This window comes from Lithobates pipiens, unplaced genomic scaffold (genome assembly GCF_037356315.1).
Source record: "Lithobates pipiens isolate NorthernLeopardFrog02 unplaced genomic scaffold, aLitPip1_a1.2 Scaffold_16, whole genome shotgun sequence".
NCBI lineage: Eukaryota > Metazoa > Chordata > Amphibia > Anura > Ranidae > Lithobates > Lithobates pipiens.
The window spans coordinates 580,601,933-580,626,029 of NW_027507748.1; the positions used below are offsets into that span (position 1 = coordinate 580,601,933).

At 41.3% G+C, this 24,097-nt stretch overlaps 1 protein-coding gene across 2 annotated transcripts in view; it reads left to right on the plus strand.

Moving 5' to 3' along the window:
- NFE2 (nuclear factor, erythroid 2) overlaps positions 1 to 21,477 on the plus strand; it is a 64,409-nt gene extending 42,932 nt beyond the window's left edge. Inside the window, exons 3-5 of one of the 2 annotated variants that reach the window (XM_077483792.1) lie at positions 5,921 to 6,072; positions 8,493 to 8,658; positions 20,216 to 21,477. In XM_077483792.1, the coding sequence (XP_077339918.1) occupies positions 8,614 to 8,658; positions 20,216 to 21,259 (1,089 nt within the window). In that variant the 5' untranslated portion in view covers positions 5,921 to 6,072; positions 8,493 to 8,613 and the 3' untranslated portion in view covers positions 21,260 to 21,477. The remainder of the gene's footprint in view (positions 1 to 5,920; positions 6,073 to 8,492; positions 8,659 to 20,215) is intronic. The other variant, XM_077483790.1, reaches the window with a different exon arrangement.
- The last annotated feature ends 2,620 nt before the right edge of the window (positions 21,478 to 24,097 follow it).

The following is a 24,097-nucleotide window of genomic DNA, read 5'->3' on the forward strand; positions in this document are numbered from 1 at the left end:
GTGCACGTCAACCCTATCTATTGTGGACCGATAGCGGTCCTTACAGAACAGCAGACTGTACCGCACTCAAGCCTATGTACCGTAGCACCCTATACCAAGTTACCAGTCCTTATAAGAACTTTTGTGGAACAAGCAGGTTGTGTGTTAGTGATTAGCAGACTGTACGTCAGTCCCTATACCGCTGAAGGACTGCTGCAGTATAGGTGAGCGGTCAGCAGTGGTGCACGTCAACCCTATCTATTGTGGACCTATAGCGGTCCTTACAGAACAGCAGACTGTACCGCACTCAAGCCTATGTACCGTAGCACCCTATACCAAGTTACCAGTCCTTATAAGAACTTTTGTGGACCAAGCAGGTTGTGTATTAGTGTTTAGCAGACTGTACGTCAGTCCCTATACCGCTGAAGGACTGCTGCAGTATAGGGCAGCGGTCAGCAGTGGTGCACGTCAACCCTATCTATTGTGGACCGATAGCGGTCCTTACAGAACAGCAGACTGTACCGCACTCAAGCCTATGTACCGTAGCACCCTATACCAAGTTACCAGTCCTTATAAGAACTTTTGTGGAACAAGCAGGTTGTGTGTTAGTGATTAGCAGACTGTACGTCAGTCCCTATACCGCTGAAGGACTGCTGCAGTATAGGGCAGCGGTCAGCAGTGGTGCACGTCAACCCTATCTATTGTGGACCGATAGCGGTCCTTACAGAACAGCAGACTGTACCGCACTCAAGCCTATGTACCGTAGCACCCTATACCAAGTTACCAGTCCTTATAAGAACTTTTGTGGAACAAGTGAGTTGTGAATGTTTAGCAGACTGCAGCAGAAGGGCAGCAGTCAAGTATAATATCCTTTCTATATTTGGAAGAAAGAATATTATACATGTACAAGCCTATTACTGTACCACTGATACCAGTCCTGAAAAGAACCTTTGTGGAACTAATAATAACAGCAAGTCTTTAAAATTACCCTCACTGCCTGACAACACTGCTTCCTTCCTGTCCCTATACAAATTGGCAAAAAAAGAGAACGATTAGTGGTTACTGGAACAGCTCTTTTGTGGACCTTGATAGTAACAGCTAATGATGATGATGATGATGATGATGATGAAAGACTAATCTGGCTGTCCCTGTAGCATACACCGTCCTTTCCCTTTCTCTAAACTAACAAAAGACACTCAGGCTGCTGCAAGAATCAGCAGCACAGCAAACCTATCAACACCTAACACCTATACCAGTCCTGAAAAGAACTTTTGTGTACCAAATAGCTAGTGGTTTATCTCTCCCTACTCCACACAGGAACCTGTCCCTATCGTAACAGAAGAAAGAATGTAAAATGGCCACCGGATCGGGTGTATTTATAGGTTAGGGGGAATGTACAAGTGTCCATGTGCTGTCATGTCTCAATTGGCTGTCCTGTATCACATGATAAACGTGTCACCAAAGGTTAAAGTTCTTGTATACATTAAACACGTAAGTCCGCCGCGGCGAACGACGGAAAAAGGCGTTCGAACGTGCGGACCGCGAATGTCGGAAATTCGCCGCGAAACGACCGCCGGGCGAAACGTTCGTCCATCACTAGTGGTTAGCACTCTCACCTAGCAGTAAGAAGGGTCGCTGGTTCAAATCCCAACCATGACACTACCTGCCTGGAGTTTGCATGTTCTCCATGTGCCTGTGTGGGTTTCCTCTGGGTACTCCAGCTTCCTCTCACAATCCAAAGACATGCAGGTAGGTAAATTGGCATCTGTTCAAAATTGTCCCTAGGATATGAATGGGGACCTTGGATTGTGGGCTCCTTGAGGGTAGGGACCAACATGAGTGTGCAATGTACAGGGATAGGGACAATTGTAGACACTCACTCAGGTTGGACTGGTGTCTTTATTCAACCTAACAAACTATGAAACTCCTGTATCCTGAAGTGACATGGGGTGACTGGAGAGACCACAGAATGCAGTTTTCACTATTCTGAAAAGGCTTTTCACAAGATTTTGGAGTTTGTGGGAATTTTTACCATCCACCCAGTGTGAGTTTGTGAGGGCACTTAGTGATGGTAGACAAGACCTGGCTCACAGTTGGCATTACAATTTACCCAAAACATGTTATTAGTGATGAAGTCAATGTTCTATACAGGTCACACAAGTTCCTTACAGTGCTCATTTAGTTGACGAAAATATTTTCATTGACAAAATGAACACTATTTTAGTCAACTAAAATATGGCTAAGGCTGGGTTCACATATGAACCGCATGTGGCTCACAGCAAGGGTCCAGTGTGTCCTGGTTCAACATTTCAGGTGAATGGTGGACCTAAAACGGACCAAAAGATGCATGTTTTTGTGCAAGACGCACAGCTTTTTGTGCAAAACGCACCTGACCCGCTGCAGAGATATGTGAACCGGCTCCATAGAGAGTCGGTCAAAATCTCCTGCTATTGTGAATTAGATGCAGAGAACCTGCATCCAATTCGCAATGGTGTGAACCGAGACTAAAACTAAAACAATTCAGATGACTAAAATACGACTAAAATTTTAGGCAAAAGACTAAATTAACACTTCGCTACCACATAAGAATAAGTAGGGGCTGCCTACTAAGCTGCTGAGAGAAAAAAAATAAGAAAGAAAAAGGCTTTTCTTATTTTTTTTATTAATATTTAATGTTGGTAATAAAATTCAGGTAATATGTGCAATGGCATTACAGTCAATAGAGTTTACCGTTTTTTTAGTTTGTTATATTTTAAAGTTGCACTTCTGTTTGTTAGAAAGTTATTTTTTAGTTTTATGTACAGTATAAAAACCTCTGTCTGTACAGTACATGTTAGAATCTTAACCGCTTGCCGACCAGTGCACAGCGATATACGTTGGCACAATGGCACGCCTGTGCAAATGGGCGTACAGGTACATCCCCTTTAAGAAGCAACATTGTTGGCGCGTGTGTGCTCCGTGAACGCGGGACCCGTGATCATGTCACGGAGCGGCAGAACGGGGAGATGCCTATGTAAACAAGCCATTTCCCCATTCTGCCTAGTGACAAGACAGAGATCTACTGCTCCCTGTCATCGGGAGCAGGGATCGCTGTCATGTCTTAGGTAGCCTATCCCCCCACAGTTAAAATCACTCCCTAGGACACACTTAACCCTTTGATCGCCCCCTAGTGTTTAACCCCTTTCCTACCAGTGTCATTTATACAGTTATCAGTGCATTTTTATAGCACTGATCGCTGTATAAATGACAATGGTCCTAATATAGGGTCAAAAGTGTCCGATGTGTCCGCCATAATGTCGCAGTCACAAAAATCAGAGATCGCCGCCATTACTCATAAAAAAAAAAATTATAATAAAAATGCCATAAATCTATTCCCTATTTTGTAGACACTAACTTTTGTGCAGACCACTCAATATACGCTTATGGCGTTTGTTTTTTTTTGTACCAAAAATATATAGAAGAATACATATCAGCCTAAACTGAGGGAAAAAAAAATTATATATTTTTTTCGGGGGATATTTATTATAGCAAAAAGTAAAAAATATTGCTTTTTTTTCAAAATTGGCACTATTTTTTTGTTTATAGCGCAAAAAATAAAAACCTGGAGAGGTGATCAAATACCACCAAAAGAAAGCTCTATTTGTGGGGAAAAAGGACATCAATTCTGTTTGGGTACAACGTCGCATGACCACGCAATTTTCAGTTAAAGCGATGCAGTGCCCAATCGCAAAAAGTGCTCTGGTCAGGAAGGGGGGTACATTTTTCCGGGGCTGAAGTGGTTAATACAATAAATAATAAGATGTTATTCGATTTTTACTCCAGGAGTATATAATGAGCTTGGCAATTCTAGAGAAATGCTTAAATAATGCATTACTATTTAACTAAACCCATTAGATTTTAGTCAACTAAAATACTACTAAAACTAAAACAATTCAGATGACTAAAACTAAAATGGCATTGTTGTCAAAAGACTATGACCATAGGTGTGTGCCAAGTGTGCCTGGGTACACCCAAATCAAACCGTGCAACAGGGCCACTGTTAAGGCATATATATATAATATATATATATATATATAGATATACCGGGCCCAGGTCCTATCAGTTCAAAAGGGGAGGCCAGGTACCTGACGAGCAGGAGGACCAGCTGTACTGCCTTATTGCAGACACTGTTTCTCTTGTTCCTCCCCCTGCAGCACTACCAGCTTCTCCTCATCTTCCTCCCTCCAGCTGTGTTGCAGGTGGATCAGGGGGAAGGGGCTGGTAAATATGTAATTTACTGGACACTTCCTGTTCTGAATGAGACACAGTGAGCAATCAGTACCCATTGCTCCTGTGTCTATTCATCACTGAAGTATAGTAAACTTTGTTTACTATACTTCACTTTGCGAATTAATAGGAAGCCTGTAAGTGCTTCCTGTTCATTCATATGTGCAACTAAGGCTCAATCTTAAATGTGAGACATCATGGGTCTGTTAAGACCCCTGATATTTCACCAAAGCCCCCCAACAGGGCACTTACAAAAAACAAGTAAAAAAACAGAGAAAGAAAAAAAAGAAAGAAATTTTTTTTTAAAAATACATAAAAATGCTAAAAAATATTGCTTTGCTCTCTATAATTTCTGTCATGGCATCTAATTACAGCTGTGACATGTGCATACCCCTAGCCACTGTCTCTGTTGCTCTGTATTTGAGCTTTGGGGTGCACAACCTAATGCCATAGGCTGCGCACACCTATTACTATGACTAAAATTAAATTGAAATTTGACATCAAAATTAACACTGGTTCCTTGACACCATAAGGCCCCATTCACACCTCAGTGTTTTGCAGCTTGGAGCTTGAAGCTTCAAAATGCTGGAGAAGAAAAAATGTATTATTTTCTATGGAGATGGTTCACATCTCCACTCCAAGTCGCCTGAAGCCAAATGCCTGAAGCTTAAAAATGTTCTGGAGCTTTTTTTGTAGCAGATATTGGGCAGATTTGAGTATTTTTGGCGCTTTTTATTCTCATAGAAATGAATGGGAAAGCACCATTTGCATGTTTTTGTGCGATTTTCTGCTCAAATTAAAAAAATCTAAAACATAAAATAGTAATGCTATATGAAAAAAATAAATAAAATAAAAATGCAAATAACCTATGTAGCCATACATAAATAATTAACCCCTAACCGTAAAAAAATATATAAAATAGATGATAATTATTATTAATAATAACAATAAAATAATAAACACCCAAATCTGAACAAAAAATAAATAAATTAATAAAAAATGTTTTATTTATTTTGTATTAGGGTCTTTAGTTATTATCATTTCATTTTTTTAAGGTTTGGGGTTTAAGGTTAGGGATTCATTATTTATTTATTACTTGGTATTCATTTATTTAAAATATTTATGATTTTTTTATGATTATTTTTATTTGTGTGTTTAGTTTACATTTATTTATTCTAATTAGTAGTAGTAGTATTAACACCCTAACCCTAACAAAATAAATAAATAACCCTAATCCCAATCCTAACCCCAACTCCTAATCTAATCAACTCTAACCCCTTATCCTAACAAAAAAAAATAAGAAGAAGAATAATAAAAAAAAAAAGAAAAGAAATTAAAGCTAACGGAAAAGCTAAAAAATCTGAAATACCTAGCAACAAATGATGCAACAGATAATAGTTTTCTCTATTGGTTAATAAAAAAAAAAAAACAAAGCTCAAAAATGCTGTATAAAACAGTGCAAGTCACGCATAAAAACGTGCCAAAAGCATGCATAAAAACGCTGAAAAAAAGTTTAAAGAAGCTGTGCTTAGGTGTGGATGCAATCTAAAGATAAAACCATACCTTAATGGACCTGGCTATACATTATTAAGCTTTACACACTCTTTCCTGTACTATTTCTTACCTGTGTTTTTTTTTTTTTAAATCGGCCACCTCCTTTTTCCTCCAATTGCAGCAATTCCTCCTAGGGTGTACTCACACTAGCACTCTGAACCGGTCCTGGGTATGGTTCAGCCCCTTGGACCGGTTTGTGTACTGTGAGTGCTCGGAATCATGCCTGAGACCGCTTGGAAAGGGTGGTCTCTGTCGCTGATTACGTCTGATCAGGTACGGTTTGCTGTAGTGTGAGTGCAAAAAATGCCGGAGCACAGAACTTTGCATAGAGAGCTTTGAAGTGAAACAAGGATTGCTGGTCTGGTTAGCAGGGGAATATTTTCAGGAGCACTTACTTCCCATACCATGAGTGCAAACCAGCGGGGGAGTAAGGAGGGGGACAAGTGGACCCTGGCACGATTCACTTAAAGCGATTGCAAAATCTCCTTTTTTTTCTATAAAAATAAAAAGCATGTTATACTTTTCCGCCAACCGCAGAACTGATCGAGTGGCTAATTAGCCACTTGGATCACTTCTGCATGAAAGAGAATCGCCAGCTGAAAAGAATGTTACTGGGATGATTCCTGTAGGTGCAGGCATCATACTGGTATAACCACTGAAACCAGAGGACGTCCATGTACATACTATGGGTGGCAAGTGGTTAAAACAGTCCCACTGTGAGTGCACCTCACAGCAGGCCATAAATTAGTCCTTTTTTTTTTATTCCATATAACCAACAAGTTGAACAAAAAAAAAACTGACCTGATTACCTACACACTCGATATGGATTCAGGAATCCCTCCCGCTGTATCATTGTACTCTAACAGCGAGGACACTTCCTTGCCATCAAAATACACAGACCAGTGCTGTAGTCTATAGCCTGCAGTGCTGATTGAGTAAGAAAATACCAACAAGGCGATCAAACAGAAGTTACAGTGCCTTGAAAAAATATTCACACCCCTTAACATTTTTCACATTTTACCATGTTACAACCAAAAACTTAAATGTATTTTGTTGGGATTTTATGAGACCAACACAAAGTGGCACATAATTGTGAAGTGGAAGGAAAATTACAGTTTTCAAGCGTTTTTATAAATAAATATGTGAAAAGTGTGGTGTGCATTTTTACTCAGTCCCCCCTGAGTCAATAGAACCACCTTTTGCTGCTATTACAGCTGCAAGTCTTTTTGGGGATGTCTCTATTAGCTTTGCACATCTAGAGTGAAATTTTTGCCCATTCTTCTTTGCAAAATAGCTCAGGCTCTGTCAGATTGGATGGATGTGCCTGTGAACAGCAATTTTCAAGTCTTGCCACAGATTCTCAATTGGATTTAGGTCTAGACTTTGACTGGGCCATTCTAACACATGAATATGCTTTGCTCTAAACCATTCCATTGTACCTCTGGCTGTATGTTTAGGGTCGTTGTCCTGCTGGAAGGTGAACCTCCAACCCAGTCTCAGACTCTAACGGGTTTTCTTCTAAGATTGCCCTGTATTTGGCTCCATCCATCTTCCCACCAACTCTGACCAATTTCCCTGCCCCTGCTGAAGAAAAGCATCTCCACAACATGATGCTGCCACCACCATGTTTCACGATAGGGATGGTGTGTTCAGGGTGATGTGCAGTGTTAGTCTTCTGCCACACATAGCGTTTTGCTTTTAGGCCAAAAAGTTCAATTTTGGTCTCATCTGACCAGAGCACCTTCTTCCACATGTTTGCTGTGTTCCCCACATGGCTTGTTGCAAACGGGACTTCTTATGGCTTTCTTCAACAGTAGCTTTCTTCTTGCCACACTTCCATAAAGGCCAGATTTGTGGAGCGCACAACTAATAGTTGTCCTGTGGATAGATACTCCTACCTGAGCTGTGGATCTCTGCAGCTCCTCCAGATTTACCATGGGCCTCTTGGCTGCTTCTCTGATTAATGCTCTCCTTGCCCAGCCTGTCAGTTTAGGTGGACGGCCATGTCTTGGTAGGTTTGCTTTTGTGCCATACTCTTTCCATTTTCTGACAATGGATTGAACAGTACTCCGTGAGATGTTCAAAGCTGTCATTAAGCTGCATGTTCATTAAGGTTCTCTAACAAACCGATGAGGGCTTCACAGAACAGCTGTATTTATACTAAGATTAAATTACACACAGGTGGACTCTATTTACCAGTCAGGAGACTTCTGAGGGCAATTTGTTACACTAGATTTTAGTTAAGGGTATTAGAGTAATGCATGCCACGCTTTTCAGATATTTATTTGTAAAAACTTTTGAAAACCATTTATCATTTTCCTTCCACTTCACAATTATGTGCCACTTTGTGTCGGTCTATCACATTAAATCCCAATAAAATACATTTAAGTTTTTGGCTGTAACGTGGCAAAATGTGGAAAATTTCAAGGGGTATGAATACGTTTTCAAGGCGCTGTAATTGATGGATCAACTTCTGTTCAACCACAGTGGCCACACATGAATCGTAATTCAGATCGCTCCTGCTGAACTCACAGAATTTCGATCCATGTATAGCCAGCTTTAGAGAGTAAAAGAAAATAGGAGGTTCAGCTACCACAGACACCATCTACGTAACTATATGATGGGTTGTTATGTATTTTCTCAGCACAATTATTATGAAAACTTATTACTTGTATCTTTTTTTTTCTTCAAAGGCATTGTAAATCAAGAAATATTGTGAGCTTTCCTGGCTGTTTAACTTTACTATGCTCGGTGGTAAAATGCAAATCTGAAACACTTTTCCTATAAGTGGGAGACCAGTGCACTCAAGGAGACATGGATCTTACTTGGCAAGAGATCATGTCTATTACTGAACTACAGGTAAGTGGAAATGGTAAAGATATGCAAAAACATATTTTATTTTTTATATTATTTTATCATATTTTTTATTTATGGACCAAAGTTATTAGTGGTATAACCCAAGGTTCAGTGTTGGGACCTTTACTTTTTAACCTATTTATACATTGCATCTAGAAAGTATTCAAAACGGTTCACTTTTTCCACATTTTATTATGTTACAGCCTTATTCTAAAATGGATTAAATTCATTATTTTTGGGCAGTTTCTCCCTTTCTTCTTTGCAGGACCTCTCAAGCGCCATCAGGTTGGATGGGGAGTATCGGTGCTCAGCCATTTTCAGATCCCTTTTTCAACCTGACTACCTATGTAATTTATGTACCCTTGGCTGACTTTATAAGCAATGCAGGGAGGCACAAACAAAAATCTAGTGATTTCTCGACACTGAAGAAACCAGCAGATGATTCAAACCATTGTTGTCTCCTCAGAAATTAAGCATCACATTTGGTTAAAGTGGTTGTAAACCCTTCCGTATACCCAGTGAAGTGACTAGCCTCTGGTGATACACACAGATGAAACAAATCCTCCTACATAAGTTGTGCCAGTTTATCTGCAGTCTTCTCTTATCTACATCTGTTCAATGTGCAGGATTTATAAAGCTTGTCAGAGACTTTTAAAAAAAGGGGGCAGAGAGCTGAAATCCCACTCTGCAGAACTCGACAAGGAGAGAACGAATAGATGATTGGAGAGAAGGGACACACCCCCCTCCACACAGCACACAGAAACAGAGCGGCTGTCAATCAGCTGTAGGTCTCTCCCCTGTCATCTTTTTTCTCTTGGTGTCAGGAAAACTTGTCAGAACCATGCTGATAGCAAAGGAATTAAACAGCAAACAGAAATTACACTTAGAGCTCTGGATTGAGACAAGTAAACACTATAGAGCAGGGATATGCAATTAGCGAACCTCCAGCTGTTGCAGAACTACAACTCCCATGAGGCAGAGCAAGACTCTGACAGCCACAAGCATGACACGCAGAGGCAGAGGCATGATGGACTTGTAGTTTTGCATATTCCTGCTATAGAGGGATATTCACAGGGCTCAAGTCCTGCGGGAACGCTTGGGAACGGAGTTCCTGTACTTTTTCCACAACAGGAACTCAGTTCCCATTAGCAGCCATGTCCTGAAAGACTTTGAAGTATGCGAGCTGTGTGGCAGGTGCTACACCAGCAGCCGCTGACACAGCTCGTAATAGTATGTACTAATAGTACCGCACACCTGACCATTTAGACATTGCCAGTAGGGGGCCCAATGACAGCTTCCATTTACCTGTCAATCACAGCTAGCTGATGGGTAGATCAGGTCCCTGCTGCTCAGAGATTGTATTTAGTCAGACCACTCGTGATGCGCTCCTCCCCGCCGGCCCCTCCTGATTTTCTGTCCCCTCATCTCCCCCCCCCCAGTCTCCTGCATACTTGCTCTGTGTGTCCCGCTGCCATATGATGAGAGAACCCAGAGGAGGAGCACAGCTATCTGCTCACAGGACATGCAGGGAGAGAGGTGAGCTGAGGGAGGAACATCAGTTTGGGGTGGTAATGATGTTCACATTTGCATGGAAGCACAATTGAATGAATGCTGATTATTCAGAGAATTACCCTATTTATGTTTATTGAGGATTGTTTTTTTTAATGTACTAACAGTTAAGCTTCATACACACAATATAAAAATTGGATGAAAAATACCACTTTTGAAGCGTTCATGCATATGAGCGTATCATTTATTTTTTTTGGTAGGGGAGTGGATCTTGGGTGGGAGTTCCCACACTTTTTTCCCCAGGACTTGACCCCTGGATATTCATAAGGAGGGATTGTTCATATTACATAGTAGGTGAGGTTGAAAAAAGACACAAGTCCAACCTATGTGTGTGATTATATGTCAGTATTACATAGTATGTCCCTGTATGTTGCAGTCGTTCAGGTGCTTATCTAATAGTTTCTTGAAACTTTCAATGCCCCCCGCTGAAACCACCACCTGTGAAAGGGAATTCCACATCCTTGCTGCTCTTACAGTAAAGAATCCTCTACATACTATGAGGTTAAACCTCTTTTTTTCTAATTTAAATGAGTGGCCACGAGTCCTGTTAAACTCCCTTCTGTGAAAAAGTTTTTTCCCTATTGTGGGGTCACCAGTATGGTATTTGTATATTGAAATCATATCCCCTCTCAAGCATCTCTTCTCCAGAGAGAATAAGTTGAGTGCTCGCAACCTTTCCTCATAACTAATATACACCAGACCTTTTGTTAGCTTTGTTGCCCTTCTTTGTATTCGCTCCATTTCCAGTACATCATTCCCGAGGACTGGACAGCATACTCTAGGTGTGGCCGGGAGCATTATCATTTTATCTCTGGAATTACTCCCCTTTTTAATGTATGCCAATATTATGTTTTCTTTGTTAACAGCAGTTTGGTATTGCATGCCATTGCTGAGCCTATCATCTACTTTGTCCCCCAGGTCCTTTTCCATCCTAGATTCTCCCAGAGGTTCTCCCCCCAGTGTATAGATTGCATTCATATTTTTGCCACCCAAATGCATTATTTTAAATTTTTCTACTTTGAACCTCATTTGCCATGTAGTTGCCCACCACATTAATTTGTTCAGATCTTTTTGCAAGGTTTCTACATCCTGCAGAGAACTTATTGCCTTGCTTAGCTTAGTATCGTCCGCAAATAGAGAGCTTGAACTGTTTACCCCATCCTCAAGGTTGTTTATGAACAAATTAAATTAAACAGGATTGGTCCCAGCACAGAACCCTGGGGGACCCCACTACCCACCCCTGACCATTCAGAGCACTCCCCATTTAACACCACCCTCTGAACTTGCCCTTGTAGCCAGTTTTCAATCCATCTACTCACCCTATGGTCCATGCCAATGGACCTTATTTTGTACAGTAAACGTTTGTCTGTGTCAAATGCTTTTGCAAAATCCAGATACACCACGTCTACGGGCCTTCCTTTATCTAGACGGTAACTCTCCTCCTCATAGAAGGTTAACGTGGCACGATTCTTTATGAATCCATGCTGATTACTGCTAATGATACTGTTCTCATTACTAAAATCTTGTATATAGTCCCTTATCATCCCTTACAAAAGCTTGCATACTATTGATGTTAGACTAACTGGTCTGTAATTCCCAGGGATGTATTTTGGGCCCTTTTTAAATATTGGTGCTACATTGGATTTTCTCCAGCTGGTACCATTCCAGTCAGTAGACTATCAGTAAAAATTAGGAACAATGGTCTGGCAATTACTTGACTGAGTTCCCTAAGTACCCTCGGGTGCAAGCCATCTGGTCCTGGTGATTAATTAATGTTAAGTTTCCCAAGTCTAAGTTTAATTCTTTCCTCTGTTAACGATGGAGGTGCTTCCTGTGATGTGTCATGAGGATAAACACTGCAGTTTTGGTTACTGAAGACCCCCGATTCCCTCGTGAAGACTGAGGAGAAGAATAAATTCAATACCTTCGCCATCTCCCCATCCTTTGTAACCAGATGTCATAGTTACTTAGTTAGTCAGGTTGAAAAAAGACACAAGTCCATCCAGGTCAACCTTAAAAACAAATAAATAAAATAAAAAATAATCGTACAATCCAATATACCCAATTTTATGCCCACAATTGATCCAGAGGAAGGCAAAAAAAAAAACAGCAGAGCATGCTCAAATTTGCTACAGCAAGGGAAAAAAATTCCTTCCTGATCCCCCAAGAGGCAATCGGATTTTCCCTGGATCAACTTTACCTATAAATGTTAGTACCCAGTTACATTATGTACATTCAGGAAAGTATCCAGGCCTTTCTTAAAGCAATCTACTGAGCTGGCCAGAACCACCTCTGGCCTATGTCCTTCCTCATTCTTTAATGGGGCCAATATGGGCTGTCCTCCCTTTTTTACAGTTTACATACTTAAAGCAGGGTTCCACCCTCAAGTGGAACTTCCGCTCATCGGAACACTCCCCCCCTCCGGTGTCACAGTTGGCTCCTTTCAGGGGGGAGGGGGGTGCAGATACCTGTTTAAGACAGGTATTAGCACCCACTTCCGGGCATAGACTCCCACGGGAGTCTATGCTTCTTCCTGTCCCGCTGCGCTGTCTGCTGGGACACACACGGGTCCCACAGACAGCGAGGACCATTCCCATTGTGCTGTGTGACTCTCGCAGTAGGGAACCGGGAAGTGAAGCAGCAACGCTTCACTTCCTGGTTCCCTCTCTGAGAATGGCGGCGGCAGCAGCCGAGCGATAGATTGGCCTCGGTTGCCAACATCGCTGGACCCTGGGACAGGTGAGTGTCCATTTATTAAAAGTCAGCAGCTGTAGTATTTATAGCTGCTGGCTTTTAATATTTTTTTTTTTCCAGTAGACTCCCTCTTTAAAGAATTTCTTGGGATTATTTTTTGGTCTCCTTTTTTTGGTCTCCTGTCTTTCATGTTCTATCTTAACCGTCCTTATTGCACCCTTACATTTCTTGTTGCATTCTTTAGAAAGTCTGAATGCTGATGATGATCCCTCAACCTTGTATTTTTTGAAGGCCTTCTCCTTTGCTTTTATATGCATTTTTACATTGGAGTTAAGCCATCCAGGACTTTTGCTCGCTCTTCTAAATTTATTACCCAATGGGATGCATTTGCTAATGCCCTTATTTAATATGCTCTTAAAGCAAACCTATCTCTCCTCCGTGTTCTTTGTTCCTAAGATTTTATCCAAATTTATGCCTTCTAGCAAGGTTTGTAGTTTAGGGAAGTTGGCTCTTTTGAAATTCAGTCTCTTTGTATTCTCCTTATGTTTCCTATTTGTGTGATTTATACTGAAGCCAATTGCCCTGTATTTCCACATCCATGATCAGGTCTGTATTGTTGGTAATCAGTAGATCCAGTAAGGCTTTATTTCTAGTTGGTGCGTCTAACATCTGACCTATAAAATTGTCCTGCAAGACATTTAGGAACTGGCGGGCCTTAGATGAATGTGTGGTTCCCTCCACCCAGTCTATGTCTGGATAGTTAAAATCCCCCATTATGATAACAAATACGGAAAGGTTTCTTCACAGTAAGAGCTGTGGAAATGTGGAATAGACTCCCTACAGAGGTGGTTCTGGGCAGCTCAGTAGATTTCTTTAAGAAAGGCCTGGATTCTTTCCTAAATTTACATAATATAACTGGGTACTAACATTTATAGGTAAAGCTGATCCAGGGTAAATCCGATTACCTCTCTGGGATCAGGAAGGATTTTTTTCCCCTGCTGTAGCAAATTGGATCCTCCTTTTCTGGGTTTTTTCACCTTCCTCTGGATCAACTGTTGGTATAGGATTGGGTATATAGGATTGTATGATATTTTTTATTTTATTTATTTTTTATAGTTGAACTGGATGGACTTTTTTTCAACCTATGTAAGTTCCCATCCTTGCTGCTAATGCAAATTGTGATAGGAGATCTGTCTCCCCTTCCTCCCTCAGGTTAGGGGGCCTATAGCATACGCCCAGTATTATTTTCCCCTTAGCTTCATATCTTTGGAGCTCTACCCATAAGGATTCCAACTCCTCCCTAGCTCCCTTAGTGATGTCATCTCTCACATTCACTTGTGATAAAGGGTATACCCTTGAATGGTTGCCAGTCAATCATGAGAGCTGTTGAACCAGGTCTCTGAAATTCCCACAAAATCCAAAACCTCATCCTACAACAGTATTTCTAGTTCACCCATCTTGTTCGCCAGGCTCCTGGCATTGGTGAACATGCCATGTAGTTTAGACCGGTCGCATATTATCCTCTTATTGGGTGTTCCGAGATTGCAACTAGGACTTGCTACTATACCTACCTTGGGTTTATGTGCTTTGGTCAGCCTACAATTAATACCCCCAATACTACCATCTGTAAATATGTTCCACGCTGACTATCTCTACCTCTGGACCCCCCCCCCATCACCTAGTATAAAAACCCCTCTAACTTTTTGGCCATCTTCTTTCCCAGCTGATCTGCACCCTTTTCATTTAGGTGCAGTCCATCCATTCTATAGTACTGGTTATCGACTGAGAAGTCGGCCCAGTCCTCCAGGAACCCAAACCCCGCCTTACTACACCAGCTCTTCATGTCTTATGTCTTCATTTTCATGTGTGAGATTTACAACCACTTTAAGTTAGCTTTTAAAACCAACCTGTCACCATCACTATGAGTGGCGCTACTATCCAAAACTTTTGGGCTTCCTGCATCATGTTTTCCCAGTGAAAAGCTGTGATTCTTCATGCTGACTCTGTCTCTACAGAATACATATGCTGGCAGGTAGGTGTAGGTGAGCTGGGTTTATTTTAACAGTAAATGTGGCATTGAGATGCAGTTATCATGATGGAGCATAACTAAAAGCTTGGAAAACAATGTTTTAAGAGATACCAGGAAAGCAAATAAGCTGTATGTTGGACATGGCGTACTTACCCTGTTTTCACAAAAATAAGCCCTAGTAAAGTCCATGTACAAATATATACAGTAGAACCTTGGATTGAGAGTAAGGCCGCGTACACGGGCGGACTGTTCGCCCAACTTTGTCCACTGAACAGTGTTTCAGCGGACAGTCCGCTCGTGTGTGGGCTTCAGCGGACAGTTTCAGCGGACAGTCTGACGAACAAAGTTTTTCGGAATTTCCGTAAGACAGTCGGCTGAAACTTTGTTTCAGCGGACAGTCCACTCGTGTGTAGGCTTGTTCGACAAACTAAGTTTTGTGCATGCTTAGAAAGGATTTACACGGCGAAGATTGCATTGCAGTGTATTGGACGTCGAATTTCTCGTCCCGTCGTACGTGCCGTTCACGTCATCGCGCACGCTTTCAGCGGACTGTTCGTTCATCGTGTGTGGTCAAGTCCGTTCATGCAAATTTTGAGCGGACTGTTTGTCGGATTGTTTGACGAACAAAGTTGGGCGAACAGTCCGCCCGTGTGTACGCGGCCTAACTTTCTTTGAGAGGGTTTTGCAAAACAATCGCATTTTTTTTTTTATAAATCTTGACTTGATAAACAAGCAATGTCTGGATATGAGTAGCGCCATGTCACAACCGAGTATAAAAGAGAGGCGCCTCTAAGTGTAGCAATATGATTACATTTAATGAAGATACAACATTTAGCAACTTACATGGTTGATGATTAAAAGAGGCACATCTAAGTGTGCAGGTATCCTGGGTAAAGCTGTTCACAAATAAAGAATGATGTGGTCCAAGGCACCAAAAGTAATTGGCCTCCATCCCAAATTTTAGACAAAGAAAAGGGAAAGTGGTCAACGTGACTTTAAGTGAGGCCAATCATTATATAAAGTAAACATGTGGGATATAAAACAGTGTTGCTTTTGTGGGTTCCAACAAAAAGGGGGAGTTTTTGAATGAGAGATATATACCAAAAAGCAGTCTTAGCAAAGAACATTTTATTATACCGTGTGAGATCATGTATAACATACTGAATAACACAAAAATGCATACACAGAATCGCATACATGCAGGGCATGAAAAACGCATATAAATATTGATGCCATGGTACTTGGCATATCATAAATATGGGTCCTGAACAACATGGTAAAACAAAATAAAAGACATAAAATCATCTGTATCAACATCATGCATCTATGTAATTCTGACGTGTTCATTGGGGTATACCAACTATTCAGGGGCGAATGCAATGGTGATCTATAAAGGAACATAACCATATGGTATAATATTGTAACTGAATAAAAGGAATAAATATTGTGTAAGGGACAATATGGAAATCCCTATAAATACTCACGTCAACTGCATAGATGTGAACAAAGGATCAGAGCCGTTAAAAAGGTCTGACATGGGAGCTGAGGTAGAGACACGTGGACAAGCAGGGAGCACTGTGGATTCACCAGGGTAAATGTGCAAATGTGGGTGACGGTGAGCCAAAACTTCTGTGAATTGAGATCAGTAATATACTGTACATTGAATGTATGATATTTTTTGATGAAGATTTTGAAAAGCCCACACACCAGGTCAGATGAAGGGAAAAACTGAGCATAGATGAAAAAACAGATACTCAAAAAACATCAAATAAGAAGGAGAAAGAAAGAAATGTGTAGGAAAGAAAGAGAAGAAAATTGTATCCTGGGTGAGATAGTGAAGGAACCAAAGACAATGAAGAACAAAGTGCTAAAAGTATAGGTGAAACCTATGGTGATCTACCTTGTTGTTTAACAAGGAAATGGGGAACCAAAATCAACAGGTGAATGCTTGCATGTGGTGTTACCAGAAAGACAAACACCAAGTGAGGCGAATTTAAATGCAAATTTAAATGCTCCCAGCTGATACATTGTGTCCCGCCCAGCGTCACGTGGGCATGGCAAGAAAGGGGAGGCATCCGTGCTAGATCGAGAAAAAAAAATGCCCATACAGGCTCAGGTACCTCCCCAGTGTCAGCCTAGCTGGAAAGAAAAACCCGCTCATGCGGTGCAACATCAAAAGGTGTCACACACACAGAGTGGTGACGCCAATGCAATAGGGAGCACCTGCCCAAACCATCACCTCCATCCACCACAAACGGGGAGGAAGGGAACAGGTGGGAGAGGGAGGGGTGCCAAAAATCGCATCGCCGCTCCCAGGGAACAGATGAGCAAATGGCCCAAAAACCCATGCACACACTAAGAAAACCCTACCATGTGGAACAGGGTACTAGGAACAAGATATGGTGGACTGAAATTAAGTATAAAATATATATATGTATGAGTAAGTCATGAGAGTTGAGAAAATATAAAGTATAATAAAGCCACGATTGGGTCTATCATGGATTGCAAACATGCAATTGAAAAATGCGTAGCAGACTGCTGAATGGTTACACCCCTTCATCCCTATAAAAATGTATTAATAATAGATTAGAATTTAGCAAAAGTTTCACCTATACCAAAACCAGGATGCAACTTTCTTCTTTTCTACACATTTCTTTCTTTCTCCTTCCTATTTGGTGGTTTTTGAGCAGCTGTTTTTTCATCTATGCTCAGTTTTTCCCTTCATCTGACCTGGTGTGTGGGCTTTTCACAATCTTCATCAAAAAAATATAATACATTCAATGTATATTACTAATCTCAATTCACAGAAGTTTTGGCTCATCGTCACCCACATTTGCATATTTACCCTGGTGAATCCACAGTGCTCCCTGCTTTTCCACGTGTCTCTACCTCAGCTCCCATGCCAGACCTTTTTAACGGCTCTGATCCTCTGTTCACATCTATGCAGTTGGCGTGAGTATTTATAGGTATGTCCATCCTGTACCTTACACATTATTTATTCCTATTATTCAGTTACAATATTATACCATATGGTTATGTTTCTTTATACCATTGCATTTGCACCTGAAGAGTTGGTATACTCCAACAAAATGCGTCAGTCTTACATAGATGCATGATGTCCATACAGATGATTTTATGTCTCTTATTTTGTTTTACTCTAGACTTTCCAACATTATTCAGCCCTTCCAATGGCCCATGTTGTGCAGGACTTGCTTTTACTTTATGATATTCCAAGTACCATGGCGTCAATATTTATATGCGGTTTTCAGCATGCCCTGCTTGTATGCGATTTTGTGTATGCATTTTTGTGTTATTTAGTATGTTATACATGATCTCACATGGTATAATAAAATGTTCTTTGCTAAGACTGCTTTTTGGTACACATCTCTCATTCAAAAACTCCCCCTTTTTGTTGGAACCCACAAAAGCAACACTGTTTTATATCCCACATGTTTACTTTACACAGTGATTGGCCTCATTTAAAGTCCCACTGACCACTTTCCCCTTTCTAAAGCTGTTCACATATAGACCATCCTCCGCACCACCATCCACGTCATCCCTTCCACGCTGCGCTCCACGAGCGCATCAAGCCTCGCTTTCAGATCCCTCTACTGCATGATAGTGTTCCCCACGATTGCAGACAGACAGCAGTGAGAGCCAGTGGTGCGGGGGATGGTCTGTGTGGACAACTTTACCCCAGATGCCTGCATACTTAAATGTACCTGTTTTTATCATCAACCATGTGAGTTGCTAAATGTTGTACCTTCATTAAACTTAACCATATTACTACACTTATAGCTGCCTCTCTTCTCTTTTATACTCAGTAGCTCCTGCTAGATTTTACTTCTAATCCCCTTGTAGAGGCTTCCATTTGTGAATGGACATTTGATGGTTACACAACCTATTACGTTGTTATAATCTTTTTATATGGACTATAAACTGAAGGATTTAGGAATAAATGGCTGTGGAACAAATCATCTGAGTTTCCATTATGTGCCGTGTCCGGGTGACACAAGTGCATCCGGATTGCGTCGCTGCGCGGGAACGCGCATGTGATCCTGCTCCTTCTCAGGGATGTTCTTGAACGTCCACTCAGGAGAGAGCACCCACCCGGCCATACATATGCAGTAGCCAGGTGGGAAGTGGTTAAGTGCATCCGTGTGAACGAGGCCTTACATTATTAATACTGCAAATGGGCACTGATCAGGCTGCAATGATGGGCAATGGCGAAGCTGCATTGATGGGCACTGGTGAGACTGCAGATGGCCACTGATAAGGCTGCATTTATGGGCAATGGCAAGGCTGCGAATGGGCACTGATGAGGCTGCAGATGGGCACTGATAGGGCTGCATTGATGGGCAATGGCGAGGCTGCAGATGGGCACTAATCAGGCTGCAATGATGGGCACTGATCAGGCTTCATTAATGGGCAATGGTGAGGCTGCAGATGTGCACTGATAAGGCTGCATTGATGGGCACTGACCCTTAGTTTGCTTCAAAGTTCTTTATTTAATTTATTTATCATTTTCCTTGCACTTCACAATTATGTGCCACTTTGTGTTGGTCTATCACATAAAATCCCCCAAAAAATACATTTAAATTTTTGGTTGTAACATGACAAAATGTGGAAAATGTCAAGAGGTATGAATACTTTTTCAACGCGCTGAATGTTGGTGCTATATAAATCCTGTATAATAGTAATATAATAATAATAATAATAATTATGTTTTGAATACTGTCTGAGATCTAGTTAAGGTGAATTTCCCCTGCTTCTTGTTCTAAATAAAATGTTTTCATTGCTGTCTGTGTCTCTGCTGGAGATTTTTTTTGAATTCCTATGCTAAAAGAAAGTTGTCACCGGGGCAGGAAGTGAGGTAGTCGCCCTTCCCCATTATCCAGAACAAAAGACATTTGGCTGAAGGTACGCCCCATCGACAAAAGCCCGGCTTCTGTTGGCCCGGCCGTAGTGCACACATTGGGGCTTTACACAGGTGCCATGGCAACAATGTTTCTAATGAAAAACTTTCCCTCTATTTCGGTGCTGGTAACAATGAAATATTTTTAGCTCCTTATTCGGTGATAATAGTTACTATAACAAACAAACAGTGAAGGTGAGTCGAACCCCCCCCCCCCCCCCCCCCCCCCAGTGGAGAAAGAGAAAGCAATACAATTCCAAATTACTTTTTATTTTTACTACAAGATAGCCCGTCACTGCATGACTGAAACCCTTCATGGACAAATATTTAATATTCTTTCTTGTCTTATTCAGGGGCTGGATATGCACCCAGATTCTGCATATAAAACTGAATATGGATGTCAGCCACCTACAGTGCCATTTTTTGGATGCAGTCTTGGAAATAACCCAAGAGACAGTATAGTGCCAAATGCAAGCCAGGGCATGCCAAACTTAGATCGACTTTACCTGGACCCCATTTCTCCTCAAGCTCAGCAAGTGCCCACTCTTTCTATGGTTTCTGAATATGGTCCAACAACCTGCACAGGAATGTTCATGTCAAATGTCTCTCAAATGGGTTGCATAAATCAATATGCATCAAAGCTGGTGCCTACAACTGGGATGAGTGGCCAAGATCATGTAGCTATGCCAGAGGCTTGTCTAAATGGAGTCCATTCCCTACACCAGCCCTGTAAAGGCCAAGATGATTTTGAATCAGACTCTGGCTTATCGTTAAACTTCAGTGATGGCGAATCAATTGAAATAGAGAACATAGATACACAGAGGTTGCAGTCAGACTTTATGGAAATAATTCCACCACATGCCTATGAAAACCAGTATCATATGGCTACAAACCTAACACAGTCTTTTATGGAACACAACCTGTGTGAAACCCAATCCTACATTACATCTCGAACTCAAGAATTGGTCTGCAGTAGGGATGAGCGAAGGGCAGTTGCAATGCAGATTCCATTTCCCATAGAAAGAATCATCAATCTACCTGTGGAGGACTTTAATGAACTTCTGTCACGCTACTCATTAACAGAATCACAGCTGGCTTTGGTCAGGGACATTCGTAGACGTGGGAAGAATAAAGTAGCTGCTCAAAATTGCCGCAAGCGCAAGATGGAGAACATTGTTATCTTGGAAAAGGAGATAGAGCAGTTGAGAACAGAGCGAGAGGGACTGCACAGGGAACGAGAGGAGGTAGAAAGGGTCATGGAAGAAGTGAAGGCCAATTTGAAAGGGCTTCAGCAGGAGTTATATGGCATTTTACAAAATCAAGGCAGTCAGTTTTATCAGGAGGATCTTTTGTTCAAGCAAACACCAGATGCTAGTATTTCTTTCCCTACAAATTAGAAAATTGTTTTATAAATCATTTATTTTGAACTGAATCAAATGACAGAATGGCTGCTGAAAACAAGTTCTGCACAAGCATTCCAGCAGGTAGTCTATGTTAGCAAATTAGCAAAAAAAAAAAAAAAACACTCTATCCTTTTCCTTTTGCATTGTGAAAATTCTGTAGATGAACTTTAGTTATGACTGAAATATTGCAAATTATATGCAAGCTAAATTTCCATTGTTTCATATGTTTCATTATTTGTGGTCATTATATTCAAACATAATTATTGGTCTGTCCATTGACCTATTAAGTAGGGAGATAGAGGAATGCTGTGCTGTGGAAATGTATTGGCTCCCATTGCCAAAGTCCACCAGTAATATTGTATTACTGAACTGTAAAGCGTATGTAAACCCTAGCCCTAAAGTGCTGTTGAGCTTATCAGCAATCCAATGACCTGGTAATTTTTTACACACGCTATCTTTGCTGCATTATTCAAGGCTAATTTCACCTTTCAGAACATGCTACATGTTCCACCTGTATTTAGGGTGGAACATGTAACATATTCCAACTCCTGTAGCCTTTCCCCCTGATCATTGCTTCAGTGTGACAGTAGGCAGGTAATCTTCTCCCTGCAACTGCTGTCACAATTCTGCCCACACGGCCACGTCATTCACTCAAAGTTTCCTGTGAATGAATAGACTACAACTACTGTCAGCCACTGTGGCTGACAGCTTGTAGTTCTGAATTAACTGTGAGGGTGCTGATAATCTCCCTTGTAGTCCATTCACAAGCCTGCAGCTTTGTAACTGAGAGCTCCTAGGCAGGTACAGACTAAAAGCTGCTTTGTCTGCAGAAGCCTGACATTGCACCCCAGATCCACTGTTTAGGGATGCAATGCTTTCCAGGCTCCTGCAGGAGAAAATAATAAATGCCCTAAAGCCATTCCTGCTGAATAGGCATACATTCAAGCTGTGGGAAGCCCTGTTGGCAACACCTGGGTCAGCAAAAGTAGATTTAAAAATCAACTTTGCTGAGCTGAAAATTATTAGCTGAACAGTGATAGCATCCAAACATCCAAACAGATGTAGCTGCATCATAGGCATACACACAGGGTATTCCAGCTGTGCCTGGGCACACCCTAATCACCCATGTGGCCCAGACTTCCCTGTTTATCCAAAGATACCAAAGCCCCCTAACAGGGCTCCTAAAAATAATTGTAAAAAAAAAAGTAAAAAATAATAAAAAATAAAATAATAAAAATAAAAACTAGTGACACCAATCTCTGCCCTACTGACACCTTTTACTGCTCTACTAAGACCGTTCATATATATACACATGCACACATGTGTTTGAGCTTTGGGGTGCACACCCTAATGCAATAGGCTGTGCACAGCTATGGACTGCGCCAACAATTATCTTTCCACCATGGTCAAAATCTCTGAGATCACATAGTACATAGTTACATAGTAGGTGAGGTTGAAAAAAGACACAAGTCCAACCTATGTGTGTAATAATATGTCAGTATTACATTGTATATCCCTGTATGTTGCGGTTGTTCAAGTGCTTATCTAATAATTTATTGAAACTATCAATGCCCCCCGCTGAGACCACCGCTGCTTTACAGTAAAGAACCCTCTACATAGTTTAAGGGTCTCTTCTAATTTTAATGAGTGGCCATGAGTCTTGTTAAACTCCCTTCTACAAAAAAGTTTTATCCCTATTGTGGGGTCACCAGTATAGTATTTGTATACTGAAATCATATCCCCTCTCAATTGTCTCTTCTCCAGAGAGAATAAGTTCAGTGCTCACAACCTTTCCTCATAACTAATATCCTCCAGACCCTTTTTTAGGTTTGTTGCCATTTTTTGTACTCGCTCCATTTCCAGTACATCCTTCCTGAGGACTGGTGCACAGAACTGGACAGCATACTCTAGGTGCGGCCGGACCAGAGTCTTGTAGAGCGGGAGGATTATAGTTTTATCCCTGGAGTTGATCCCTTTTTAATGCATGCCAATATTCTGTTTGCTTTGTTAGCAGCAGCTTGGCATTGCATGTCTTTGCTGAGCCTATCATCTACTAGGACCCCCAGGTCCTTTTCCATCCTAGATTCCCCCCAGAGATTTCCCCCCCCAGTGTATAGATTGCATTCATATTTTTGCCACCCAAATGCATTATTTTAAAATTTTCTACTTTGAACCTCATTTGCCACCCCATTAATTTGTTCAGATCTTTTTGCAAGGTTTCCACATCCTGCGGAGAAGTTATTGCCCTGCTTAGCTTAGTATCGTCGACAAGTACAGAGATTGAACGGTTTATCCCATCCACCAGGTTGTTTATGAACAAATAAAAATAGGATTGGTCCCAGCACAGAACCCTGGGGGACCCCACTACCCACCCCTGACCATTCTGAGTACTCCCCATTTATCACCACCCTCTGAACTCGCCCTTGTAGCCAGTTTTCAATCCATGTACTCACCCTATGGTCCATGCCAACAGACCTTATTTTGTACAGTAAACGTTTATGGGGAACTGTGTCAAATACTTTTGCAAAATCCAGATACACCACATCTATGGGCCTTCCTTTAGCTAGCTGGCAACTCATAGAAGGTTACTGGATTGGTTTGGCAAGAACGATTCTTCATAAATCCATTCTGATTACTGCTAATGATACCATTCTCATTACTTAAATCTTGTACATATCATCCCCTCCAAGAGTTTACATACTATTGATGTTAGGCTAACTGGTCTGTAATTCCCAGGGATGTATTTTGGGCCCTTTTTAAATATTGGTGCTACATTGGCTTTTCTCCAATCAGCTGGTACCATTCCAGTCAGTAGACTGTCAGTAGAAATTA